Genomic DNA, 14,158 nt, shown 5'->3' with positions numbered 1-14,158 from the left:
GGCACAACTGAGAGGGATGTGGGGACACCAGCTCCCTCCAGAAAACTCAAGTGGGAAGCAGATGAGATGTTTAAAGGGCTATTGTGAATATAGGCTTAAATATGATCCTCTTGCATCAGCCAATTTCTCTGACAAGATATTGCAAGGGTTGCTGTTTCTTAGTAAATAATGATTTTATTGCATCTCTTTAATGAACTGATAACGTGATACACAGTAAATTATCTGCATCTATAACATTACTGAGGATAAGCAGCGTGGTTTTAGTAATTTATACCACAGAGAGGCATGCATTATAAAAATAGGAAAATTATTTCCTTTGTTAAATTGTGCAGAAGTCTTTACCTGAGGAACACCAGACAGATTAATCTCCGGAGATCCACTCGCTTGTATTTAAGCTGTTGAACTGTTCACTGTTTTTACCTCAGAACAGTCGAAAAAACCATTTTGCAAGACAGAATTGACACTGTGGGTATTGTTCCTGCTCATACAAGTTATTAAAATAATTACTAAGCTATTTTGAGGTAACTTGAAGCTTTCTTTAAAACTTAAATCCAAATCTGAAGGAATTAGCATAAATAATTTGCAACGATGAAAACAGAAGCATCCCAGATGAACCTCCCCACATCACTCCCTGTGCCCCCGTCTGCTCGCTCTGCCCCAGCGGGGCTGCTTGGTGGGACAGGTTGGGGTGAAGGGCGTTTTGGCAGAGGGTACAGGGGGCTTGGAGAAGACATTGCCCATGAGGGGCACCCCGGTACCACAGCGGCACCTGCTCCTTGCTGCCATACGGGTGAGTGCCCAGCTCAGGGCTGAGAATATTTGGGATTGATGTGCTGACAGCCCACACCACAGCACTGCTCACTGCCCAGGCGCAGCAGGATGCTGACTGACAACTCCAGCACGGGAGGAGGCTGATGCTGACCTCCCTCAGCAGCCTCAAAGGGTCCAGCACAGGACTCACCTCGAGGCCTCATCCCTGGAGCGGGGCGGGTGGTTGATCCCTGCAGGAATCTGGTTCTGCAGGTGCAACAGGAGGGCTGGAGCGTTTCAGAGCTGTCTGTACTCATGGGGCACCTGAGAGCTTCAGGACATTCTGAGGTTTTGTTTGCTTGTGTTTTAGGTTATTATTTTTAAACATCACATTAACTGGTCAAAGAGCTCAGACTGCAAAGCCGGGATCCCAGAGCACTCACCCCGTGGGCTGCGTGGTCCCAAAGCCAGTCACCCCATTAATCCCCAGCCCGTCCCCCCGCAGTCAGCACGCCGTGAGCAGATTACCGTCTTTCCAGATGTAATCATGGTTTAGCCTCCTATTTCAAAATTTTAATGGGTAAAAATTCCCTATCTCAATGCAAGATTGCATCATGAATTCCCTCTGCTTCGTACAGTGAGGATGGAAAAATACTACTTTTCATCCTCGCACAACGCTTGATATAAGTTTCTGAAAATGAGCGCTCTAGTAAACCTAAAAAGGCAGGATAATATGGTTCATTTATAGATCTCTGGTAATAGATGTGGTTTCTGTTACTCTGCTACCACATCAAGGATTGCTCCTGCTCCTCCAGGAAGGACACGGCACCCTCCTCCTTGCCAGCCATTATCATAAAGCGGGATAAACAACAAATACCACCTCTCATCAGCTGCGCGGAGCAGCTCCCATTGATTTATGATGCTAAACACTGAAAGGTTTGATCAAGCTGTAGGTCCCCTTTCTGCAAATTTTATTTTCACTAGATCTTCGTAAAACATAGGGAGCCGCCTCATTCAGGTTCTGGTTTGTTTACAAAACGTGTTTTATAACTTAGAGGAATTCTTACCGATATTAGTTATTAACAACCCCGAGCTGGCATTTGCATTTTTATAACCTTGTTACTTAAAAGTGAAACAGTAGAAGGAAAGACTTAGTGATAGTGTTCCCTGTGTGCTTTAATCCCAGCCTGAGCTTTTTATGCTTGAGAGCACCTTATGATGCTGTAACTAACCTCAAACCTGGAGCAGCAGGAGGGCAACAAACCTCCGAATACAGCAATGTCATGCTTTACAGGCATACTCTCTGCAACAGCATGAATGAAGGGAAAAAAAACGGTTGCCTAGGAAACACTCTAGTCTTGGTAATTATTACTGTAACTGTCTGCACACCCCACCTATAACAGAAATGAATAATAAATTATAATCACTGACTGGCAGCTTTCCGTTGTTGCTTTTGCTCAGCACTGCTACCTACCGGCACGCAGAATTAATAACAGAGCGACAGCAGGGCCCTCGTGCAGGCTCGGCCACCCACTTGCACGCCTGCCCCGCTGCCCCCTGCTCCTGCCGCAAAGCGTCCAGTGCTCCTCTGCGCCGTGCATGGGGCCACGCAAAAATCTGCAAAAACTTCTTTCAACCATGACAGATTTCGTGCATCACCAAGCGATCGATAACAAAAGGATTTGGTTTTGCTGGCTAATAACATGTATTTTAGGCCCAGTGAAACACTACTCAAAAGGGGTGAATGTGGTCCTGCAGGATTTGTAACAGGTATTTTCTATCAGGTACTTTTGATCAGTTAAGCTCCATAATCAACAAAGATGCTCCATTTATCTTAGGTTGTCTAATTTGCAATACAGTGTTAAAGTACTTCTATTGGAAGACTAGTTTGTTTAGAAATTAGAACACTCAGAGTGATTTACTGGATTTGATTTAAAAGACTCAGCGGGAGTTGGCAAAATTCACATATCATGGGGTTAATGTGGGTTAGAATGGAGCTATTTGTAATACAAAAATATTGCATACCAAATACACACATCTGATTTCTTTTAATCCCAGCTCATTTTTTGCAACATAAATCACTTTGTTAAAATGAACAGCTAAAACAGCTGTTTTAGACACTCTTGAAACATACAAAAATCTGCTGCTTTAGATGCTCTACGTGAGCAATGAGAAGCGCTAAATGCAACTAGTCTTACAGGAGGGAGAGGACATAAAGCCAGCTTACCTCTATGTCTGCAACAATGCCGGTGGCCCTGCTGGACCCTTCCTTCACCTCCATTTTCTCCAGCCTCTGCTCCAGGGGAACGGCCCCACGCGAGCCCTTCCCTGTGCACAGGCAGGTGCCCAACGTGCTTGGGGCAGACTAAAGAAGACTGGGAGATGAGCTGGCCTCCTAACCAGGGGTGAAAGCAGAGCAGGTGATGTGCAGTGCCTAACTGATGCAATCAGGGCTCCAGGAAGGGCTGTGCAGGGCATGGTGAGGATGGGTCAGTGCCTGCAGGCACCACAGCCCCAGCACCAACACCTCGCCTCTGTCCTGCCCACCGCGGTCATACCAGCCCTCTCACGAACACGGGGAAGACCCCGAGCCCCTTTCCTCCACCCTGTGCCAGGAGCCTGGGCAGCACTGCAGACACAGCGCAGCAGGAGCCCTTCCTGCAGCTGGGAAACCCAGCAAGGGCATTCAGAAATCAATTCAACTATATCCTTATTATTATTGAAGTGAAAAAAAAAAATCTCTAACTTCAGCACTGGGGGAAAAAGACACTCCTACTGATATTCATTTACTACCAAGAATCTTTGGCGCCTCAAATTCTGGGCACCGTGTTTAAGACAGCTTACATCCTCCATGCGTTGGCGGCCACCTGCGTTCACTTGTTGGCTTCTGTGTGGCACAAACAGCAGATTTTCAGTCCTCATCAAGGTGGGCCTTCATGTTATCTTTTTTTCCTCTCTCTGGATTTTTACCCGCTTTCAAACATTTTTACCCACATTGTTTTTTTTTTTTTTTGATTAGCATTTGTGAACGTTCTCTAGAAATCCTCTAGCTGTTTCTTCCTATAGGCACCACACAGTGAATATAAAGCCCAAGTGAAAAGTCATGAGATGAAGGATCATTCCAGCCCACAAACCCTTAGACAATTAAATATACTGCAAAAGGGCACAGACACATTCAGGCCCTCTATTAGGGAGAACACTTGTGCCTAGTTTTAAGCATGTGGTTAAATCCATTCATCTCTGCAAAATCTTTGAGACATGAGCACATGCCAAAGTGCATTCCTGAGTAAGGATGCTTCCCTGAACCGAAGCCATAATTCATTAAAACTCAAGGTGCATTCATCCTACTTTTTCCCGTGAGCAGGGATGTGAAAAAGAGGAGGGAAAAAAAGGAAAACAAGCAAAGAATTAATTTTGATTTGAAACTGATCTACGGTGACAAGGGGCATTTGGTTTTGTTCAAGTAACTAGAAGTGGGAAGCATTTCAGAAGATACCTAAATAAATCTTTTTAAAGTTGCCTTTTTTTTTTCCCTCTTTCTTTCTCTCCTTTTCACTCTAATTACCCATGTCTGCTAGTCTTGGATCTCAACCCCTTGTTATTTAAAATACATATTCATGGCACTATATTTTACAGTTGCACTGTTCTGGTTACAAAATAGCTTCTACTTTTCTAGGACATAATTTCATTTTGTTTAGCCAAGAATTCATTAAAGAAGCTATAAATAACCTCCTTTAAATATTTAGCCGTGAATAGAGGGTGGACTGGCATTGATGGCTTATTTTAGTACTAATGCAATATGCTTTAAAAAAAAAATACAATTGAGCATGAATCAAGTTAATCATTAACACTTTCACTGTGATTCTCGGGATCTGCCCAAAACTGCGGTCGCTCCCCTCCCACCAGGCAAGCCCCAGGAGCCGGCAGGGGCAGCTGCACACCTTCTGCAGCAGTGCTCCCCACAGCAAGGCACAATTTGCTCCTGCACACCAGGGAAAATGCAGCCTCTCACTTCTGGTGGGCGAGGGCTGGGAGTAATCGGTGCCTCTCCATAGCCACCGCTTCTCCCACGGTGATCCGAGCAGGAGACTGCAAGCGCAAGGCTCGGTTATTTCAGGAGAAGGTGAGGAGTAACATTAGCTGATGTCCTGCTCATGGATACGGAGAGCAGGCAGATGCTGTGGGCTCCCTGGCTGCATGTTGGCAAAGTCCCAGAGCTGCAGCAAAAGTAAATCCTTCTACCTTGCATGCCTTTTCCCTCGCTTTTTTAGACTTCAGTTTGATGATGTCAGCCTGTAGCGTTATTGGAAGTTTCTCCAACTCCTACACCCTCTGCCAATGTTTTCCCCTGGTCTTTGCTCAACACACCACCCCTCTCACTGTGCTGACACAAACATGCTGAGAAATATTAGGCAACTCGCTAGGTTCAAAAAAACATGCACAACTATTGAAACAACAACAACAACAACAACAACAGTAGTTTGTTTTTGAAACCCGTCTCCGCTGCCTATTATCTATCATTCAAGGGGTTGCTCCAACAAAAGTTGTGTCAGCAGAAGGGATGGGATGGCAGGAAGACAGGAATGAATTCCTACAGCCAGGACTGCTCTCAGTCCAGAAAACTAGGCACAAAATTGTACCCTAAGTGGTGCAGCACTGACACATTTTGAAATAAAGTTGAAGCACTGAGACATTTTTCCTTAGTGCTGACTCCCTCTGGGCATTCCCAAGACAATTACAATGTTTTCTGTGCATACAAAAGAACCAGGAGGTTTTGTAATCATAGTCCAAGCTTATGCTTCTCTCCTTAAGAGCATTCAATTTTCATGGACATTCATTAACGGGAGGTTAAAACACAATGGCAGAAGAGAAGGGACTGCTTTTATGTCCACGTGGTAGTAAACACTCCAAGTCAGAAACGTTAAGTTCAAAATAAAAACCTCTCCATGCAGTTTCCAAATTAGCAGTAAAACAACAGAAAACACACAACTTTCACAGCTTTTTTACTGAAAATTTAATTTTACAAAATAACCATTTTCCATCAAAGAAACTTCCCTGCAATGTACATGAACCCAGCATTTTATAGATCTGTACAGTGAGATATCAGAGAGGTTTGATAGAAGGAAAAAAACTTTTAGCAGACACCAAAACCTACAACAATGGAAATACAAGTGTGTCTTAAAATGCTAAAGCAAGTAATGCAATATAATTGTTGGATCTATTTGAAATGTGAAAAGTTTCCTTAAAATGGTCCATATGGTATGCAGAACATCACAGCTGGCACAAAACTGCCTGTATTTAGGTTTAAACACAAAAACAATGTATGTAAGGAACATTTCTTGAAAAATAATCCAAGTGCTGCTATCATAAGGCAAACATACACAAAGGTGCTGACAGCATACAGGGAAATCAACAAAAAAAGAAAAAGATGAATGCTCAAGTGTTCAAACACTGAACTTTTTTTTTATATGTTGCCAACAGAAGTTTGGAAGATAAACAATGCCAAATCAACGTAGGACACCCTTTTAACTACCTAGGTGTAATGCATATAGCTTTACATAGTCTCAACACATGTGAAACTAGGCATTAATACTCAAACTTCGGCGGTCTAGGCAAAACCTAGTTAGTCTGTTGCATTCTGGCAGCTTTGAATTTTGAAATCCTCTTTGTAGTTTCTTCTGACCCTTCGGACAAAACTTCCTCTGACTTTCGCTCCAGAATGGTGGGCAGGACAGGGTGAGCAATGACTGGGTGTGGTATTAAGGAGGGAGACAAAGGCTCCTTTTCTATAACAGTTCCAGAAAATGCCTACAACAGAAAAGAATACTCAAAATGAGCTAATAAAATGCAAATGTGAAGCTATGCCCATAAGGTCATTACCTTATATTAGCCTGATTAGGATTGTTATTTCTTTTAATCAAAAGAAATATCTTTAAATCAATGATTGTTCCTTGCATAAGTAACCAAATTGTAATTAACCTCAAAATATAGCTTGTTCAGAGATGACTGAATGAAAGACAGTGTCTTAAAAGTACTACTTAATCTCAATCCCACTGCATAAATGATCTAAAAATTTTCTTCCTCACTGATATGTGCTCAAGAAATAAAACAGCTGATGTAATATATAGTTTCATTTTGGATAACAAATTAAGAGATTTTGCAAAGTTAGAGTATGTCAGCATTTCCATCATACGTCATATTTTATGACTTAATATCTTCTAATTGCATCAAGCTGACACACTGCATACAAATTGGCAAGCACATATTTTGTTTGTTCTTTCTCCTTACCAAATATGATCAAAAAATGGTCAAAGCAATTTATATTTAAGAGAATAGCAAACTTGTTTCCAACTATTTCTGTCTATAAAAGGTCCAATAAACATTTAATGTTTAAAAATGATAATTTTTATTCAGCCGATTATATGACTTAATCCTTCTTTTACTTAACTAAGAAACAGCCATAACTCTTGAAAAACATCTGAAAAAAGTAACTCGGAATTACTTTTCATAAACATATTTTAGAACAAATCACCATATTATGTACTGAAAGCACAGAATTCAGACTGCATGAGGACACGGGAAGCAGTTTACATCCAAGGTTTGATATCATACTGGGCACGAAAGAATGCACACCAGATTTATTAACTATGCTTAGTTTTGCTTATTCATAACTCAGTTATGAAGAAAAACAAAGCAAAACAAAAAAGCCATTCTCTTCTTGCAGGACCTGCAGAAAAGCAGCTTTTTTGTTGGTTTTCTGCTCCAGTAGCCAAACTATGCCTAAAGCCATGCCTGTACACAACCGTGTTGTTCTAACAACATGCTCATTTTCAAAAACAGTAAGCAAAATACAACCTAAGAGGATCACGGTAAAATTAGAAACAAAAAGAAAAAAAAGCTTAGTGTGTGGCAAATGGTAATGAAGAAATAACCTATTTCAAACACCCACAAAAGCAACCAAAAACTCAACAGCACTTAGGAAGGCAGGTCTTTAACAGGAGTGTTTTATTCACTCTACTTCAGTTACTTAGAAAATACAGTATATCCTAGAGAATAATCATGCTGTAATTCAGAACGTGGACTGCAATGTAACATCTAATGGGTATGGAGATGTTTTACAAAAATGTAGTCCACAAAATTTGCAGTGTGAGGTGCTAACTCTACAGACAGATCTTCCGCTATGAATCTTCCCACCCCCCTTGTATTCATCTGTAGCTGTTCATATGAAAAATAATGATAAACAATAGATTTCATGAGGAATTCACTTCCTGTCAAAAATATTTTTTCTCAAAAAGGTATTTTCAGTGAAGTTGCCCGTTGCACTGGGAACTACAGAAAATTCACTGTACCTTGAAAATGTTAGTCTAAATTCTTACAAAATAAAAGCCAAGAATACTCTATGTCACAAATTTCAGGGCAGTGGCTACATTTAATTCTTGCTTAATTCTTCCAGTCGCCGTGCAACTTGTACATTTCCCCTTTTGTGGTACAGTCTCTTTCTTTACTTTCCTTTTCAGGAAAGTTTCCTGAACTTTCCAGAAGCAGGAAAATACATGTTTGGGATCACCACTGGCCCTAGTCTGGAACAGGACGGGCAGAAGTGTAATGCTTCCTACCGCTGCATAATTCCTCTGTCTTTGGCAAATCCAAATAGACATTTGCCTGGTATTTATGTGTTTTCAAACTTCGAAACAATGGCTGGACACTACCTCTCTAGTATCTGTGCCCCAGAATATTGACAGAACAGAGGTTACAGAGAATCTATCCTTCCCTCTCATCAACTGTGCAGCAGAGGTTTTACTTTTTTTTAATCCTGCTGTACACCCTGCAGAGGAATTTTCAGGATGGCCCAGTCACGGGCGCACCAGCATGTAACTACTTTCTTGAATCTTTACAGGATAGTGAGGTCAGGGGAAGGCAACTTCCTTGTTTGCTTCCCTCTGCTCCTAGGACATATATGACAGAAACTTGTCACCTAATTACATCCTTCTGAAGCAAAAATAGGAAGGAGTTAGAATATCATTTTAAAGAAATCAAGGAAACTGACTTCACTACATTCGTTGGACTTTTCATTTTTATCCCTGCCAACAATCAATAATTAATTTAAAAGTGTACCTCAGTTGTCCCTGAAGAGGGAGGAAGCTTTTTTGGTAGCTGCTGCTGCCCCTCTTCCTCCTCTTCCTCCAGTATGCCTTCGCTGTTGTCACTCTGAGTAGCTTCATCACAGCTAATACTCCTCTGAACTCCTCGTCTGTCATCAAACTCAGCAGCACTGTTCTCACTGGTATCACTACAAACACTATTCTCTCTGCTTCGAGACTTCAAAATTGATTTACGAGGGACATATTCTCCATTCACAACATCAACAAAGACTCTATAAAGGAAAATGTTAGCTTTAATAAACCATTTCAGGATCAGATGACAAATTTACAGCAATCTTGCTTTGTCTTTTGTACAAATTAATTATTATGTACTTTTCCAACTTTTTCACTGTAGAATTACAATACTGTACCTTTGGAGGCTTTTTATTTACCAACATACAAGAATCAATTCTGCAGAGCAAACACTGTTACGCCCGTTATTCCAGCATTAAGTTGGTATACTCTTTCAGCAGAAAACATATAGCTCTTTGAAAAGTGTTACAGAAAACAGAGTAGTGCAGGTCACGAAAAGCTGGGAAAAAAAGGTAAACTAAGCAATTTTCAGGGTTGTTTTTGTAAAGAGAAGCAGAAGGTCAGAATGATAGTTTTCTAGAATGAAGTCTTTGTCAAATGTAGAAAATAGAAACAAATACTTCAAACATTCTCTTGCACGTGGAATGGATGAAGCTTTTTCCTGACAAGTGCCATAATCTTCTTCTTTCGTTAAAAAAAAATAAAAAATCAGCTTTTAAGATCAAATCAACATGAAGACACTTTTCAAGTATTAACAGACTGTAACTGATAAAGAGGCTTCTTCCTACAGTTTATACTCCATCTCCATGACTTGAAGTCAAGGGTGGGTGGAGCAGAACGAGTGGAATTAGAAGACAGAGACAATTTTATTAAGCTCATAAAGGAAGCTCCCAATGACGGATGGGTTTTAAGGGTGTTACTTGTTTCTTAACAGCTTTATTCATCACACACTCTTGGGAACACTTGTGAATCTACACAAGATACAGTTCCTTTGCAAAGCTCAGGGAGACCACCAAGAAATAATCCTCTAACTTATCCTCAGCCCCAGCAACTGTAATTGCAGGATGGGTTTTTAATTTCTTACACTTTGTGCCATCTTTTTTAAAGATATTTAGGTGCCTGAATACACTGACACACAAATGCAGTGTGATTTTCGCAGACACTTAATCAGCCAACCTAATAGGTGTCTATGTTCATCTTTACAAATCCAAATACTTAACTCTCCCTTAACCTCTCGTTAGCATTTTTACAGCCTAAGTACAATGTTATTTGTGGAGCTCTATGAGTGCAGGTATTCTGCAGGTGAGCGCTTCCTTTAACAGAGAAGAGAGACAGCAATGGACTCAAGTTAGGCAGAAAAAAATGCAAGAGAAACTATGCAAACAGGAGACCTGAGTATGGTCTGAAGATACTGAAAAGATGAGACTAAAACCAGCAATTATCATGTGAGAAATGAGGAGCACTGGAAGTCATGGATCTGGTCAGTTATGTTTGAAAATAAACACAGAAGTGAATTGACAAGACATTAATGACAACACATAACAAATTGTTGTATTTCTTTATGCAGATGATAGGTACTAGCAAATTGAAGTAAATTTCAGAAGCTCTGAAAAAGTGAATATACAATTAACTGGTAGCTGGAAAAGAAAATTTAAACTAAGAAATATTTTATGGATATGAAAGTATGGCAACCATGCAGAAGCCACAAACTTTCACTCATAAGTAGTAAATTCAGTTCCATCTGTTTCTTTCAGGAAACAGTAAGCTCGTTTTTGTGCTGCAGGTGAACACAAATAAAAAGAGAAGGTCTGCTATGAAGAAAGCTCACGTGCCAATGCTGTAAATTACACACCGGTAAATGTCTGCTGGGGTTTTGATGTTAGGCAGTTCTGGAGTCGCATGGCCATTACCATTGCTGTTCTTCCTTTTACGCTTGGCTTCTTCTTTTTTCTCACTGAATTTCAAAGTAGTATTTTTTCCTGTGTTTATTCTTACCTGAAAATTGAACACAAATGATGGTCTAGACCATAAAACCAACAATCACTCAGATCAACTGAGTTCTGACATTCTCCTATCCAAGCAGCTGAGGACTACGAAGCGTAGATGAGTTAAATATATGTATGAACAGTAACATTCGTAGTGTGAACTGTTTATCCTTTACCATTTGCACTTGGCTGGGGAATTTCTTTGCACTAATGTGTATAGATTTTGTATATAGCCTATGACTATCTGCTTGTGCTGTTCAACATTCAATTTCATGTTAAGTAAAGTCATTTTAAAAACTCAGAGACAGGATACTACACTTTGGAACTGCCTGAAACCAGTATAGCAAGGTATACATTTGAAGATCATTTCTAATACTGCACTTAAAACTGCAGGATTTAAACGGTAAGTTTCAAGCCTTTCAAATAGCGTAAATAAATTTCATCTATATTTAGCTCTCTACAATATCTACATAATCTAAAACATGCTATTTTAGATAAAGTATACGGTATATACGTTTTATGCAATATCTTGACAGAAGCATGACAGTAAATGTACAAACCCTTTTAGGTTCAACAGTATGAGAGAAAAATATAGTTGGAATAGAGCTATCTCCAACATCTATGTCATCTTCATCATCACTGTGATAATAAGTAGAGCCATTAACTTGGCCACCATACAAGTCTGAATTTGTTACTTCTTTCTGGAAGTTGCCCTGAGTAATACAGTCTTCTACTCTGTACGTCCCATTCAGATCCGTCCTCTTATCCTCTTTCTCCTCTTCAGAAGAGGTTGTATCTTCTCCATTTGTCTCAACTGTATCAGGCATTCTATGAAACGAGAAACATCTCCATGAACCAAGCAAGGCAATTCATACTCCTGAGAGACACTAGCATACAAATAATGAACAAGCTTATGCTTTTCTTCACCCAGATACTACATTTTTCGCCAGATTGTGGAACCTTTTTCATACTTGGGAAGAATGTCCATATCCTTTCCACATCAACTGGAAATACCAAAAATGTGACATTCTGGCTAATGACACATGCATTGCTTTAGGATGAGAACAGATCTGAGCATGTCATTAAACATTGAATGTGTGACTCCGACATTGTAAATGAAGGGTTTTCTCAGCCTGCAGGAAATGGATTTTACTTCCCCCATTTCTACCATCTCAAAGAAAAAATCCTATAATGCTAGATTGCAACGGTTGCATAGAGGCAGATTTTGGCACCTTTAGCTTTGCAGTTCATGCCTTCTTCCACCTATTACAATTTCAACTGCATCTATCTAGTCACCTGGTTTCACTTACTATCAGATTCTCTGTGTACAAACAGAAACACACCCTACAGCTTTCTGGACTCCAAGCCTGAATGTGCTATAGCACCACTATACCTGTCAAGTTCACCAAGTATCTCTTCTTGCCTCTCAAGCTCTTCTAAGCGGGCCCACAGTTCCTCCTCCGACTGAAAATGGCCCATTGATTTCATGTCACTTCCATTTGTTGCAAAATCTACTTCAAAAGCATTTGATACTTTTGGCTTTGAATGAGGTTTGTGAGCTGTTCTGTATTTCCCTGTATAAAAAAAGGTAAGAAGATGCAATTACTAATACAATTTCAAAAAATAAAAATTAAAAAAAAAATGCACAAAGAAATTAAGGAATTTAGAAAATTTTCCATTCCAAATTACTGTTTAACTTTTTAAGTGAAACTGTCCCTGAACCAGAGCACCATCAGAGGATAACAGTCTCTGGATGTTACAGAAATACCAGGGCAAAGCAGAGATGTTTGTTTAGAAAGCAGGACACACTGATCCAATGACATTTTTATTATATTGTTGGTGGGTTTTTTGGTTTTGTTTTGTTCTTTTTACCTCTTATGCCAAACAGTAGACTTTGATTTGACCTGATAGATAACAGCATGTGAATGTGACATTTGCTCACTGTCCCATTAATAGCACATTTTATTACCTGTAAAAACAAACCTAGTTTGTACTTTAGCTCATTTTGGACAAAGACATATATATATAAAGAGCACTATCTTTTGTTTTGTGCCCCCCCCCCCCCCCCTTTTTTTAATTTATAATGAAGATAATTAAAAATTATCTCCAGAGTAATCTTGAAAATCTGACCAAAATCCAGTCAGTACATTTATTTGTTTTGGTGAAAAAGATCCACTTTCAAAAGTGTACAAAAGCCCGTCTTTCAAAAATAATACATACAACCCACCTTAAAGTTTCAGAGGTGACCTGAGATGCACGCCTGTGAGTAAACAGTAGTCACAGACAAGTTTTTGCTGGCACATAAAAGCTTTGCTACCTGGACAAATGGTGCATGCAGCACTGAGGATGGGGAATACTTTTCCCTGCTTGCATACTGTCTAGCACATAGGGAACAAACAGCCTGAAACACTAACGCTTTAGTGCTGTCTGAAGGACAGTACTGCTTCTCGAATCCCCCTTGGCTCTGGGGCACTGCCTGCTCCCTGCGTGGTCCCAGACAGGTTTGGGGGGCATCCCCCACCCCTGCCCATCAGCACCCCCAGCACAGGTCCTGCACCTCCAAAAAGGAGGGGAGACCCTTCCCCTTCTGTCACTGCCACAAACACCCAACATTGTCTCTCTATGGGTCTTTATGAAACACTGCTTTTTGCATCTAGCCAATAGTAATACAGTTTCTTCATTATTCAACATGCTTAAAGCTTAAAAATCTCTTTTTATTAACCAATTTTGTGGCCTTTTTTAAGAACTCACATTTAAAGATATCCTTATTCAAATATGTCATTTTGTACTTTAATCCTGAGATAAATACAAATGCAGTAGCAACATTAAGCAGCAAACAGGTGACTACAAGTTATGTTGGAAAGTGTGTCCCCTACTGTTCCACTGGATAGCCATTTTTCATTGTCGTTACGAAAAGGTTGGAATGTATTTCATTAAGATTTCAATATGAATTGAGGGAATCTAAGCAATCAGAGTGGCTTGTGAGGATTTCAACTGGTATAATTACAAAACTAATAAATAAAATTTGGAAGGATTATTTAACAATCTATTTCAACTTGGTTTTGAGGTTGTGCCCTCCCAATTTCTTTCTGTTCTCCTTCAGCATTAAGCACTGACTTGACCACCAAGGTAACCACACAGCTTCCTGAATGCCTGCACTTCAGCACACCAGTGCTTTTCCCTCCTAATTCTGACAAAGATTTTGCCAGTTAGGAAACCAGGTCAGAGCTCAAAGACAACAGAGGATAA

General features: G+C 40.2%; 1 protein-coding gene across 1 annotated transcript in view; it reads right to left on the bottom strand.

Annotated features, from left to right (window-relative positions):
* Positions 1-5,736: 5,736 nt before the first annotated feature.
* URI1 (URI1 prefoldin like chaperone) overlaps positions 5,737-14,158 on the bottom strand; it is a 39,943-nt gene continuing 31,521 nt past the window's right edge. The window contains exons 7-11 of the mRNA XM_035336780.1: positions 12,303-12,483; positions 11,470-11,737; positions 10,777-10,919; positions 8,866-9,124; positions 5,737-6,558 (exon numbers count right to left, since the gene is read on the bottom strand). Of these exons, the coding sequence (XP_035192671.1) occupies positions 6,370-6,558; positions 8,866-9,124; positions 10,777-10,919; positions 11,470-11,737; positions 12,303-12,483 (1,040 nt within the window). The 3' untranslated portion in view covers positions 5,737-6,369. The remainder of the gene's footprint in view (positions 6,559-8,865; positions 9,125-10,776; positions 10,920-11,469; positions 11,738-12,302; positions 12,484-14,158) is intronic.

The sequence above is a fragment of the Oxyura jamaicensis genome, chromosome 11 (genome assembly GCF_011077185.1).
Source record: "Oxyura jamaicensis isolate SHBP4307 breed ruddy duck chromosome 11, BPBGC_Ojam_1.0, whole genome shotgun sequence".
NCBI lineage: Eukaryota > Metazoa > Chordata > Aves > Anseriformes > Anatidae > Oxyura > Oxyura jamaicensis.
Note: the sequence above shows the minus strand (reverse complement) of the source record. Positions and strands in the feature narration are given on the sequence as shown.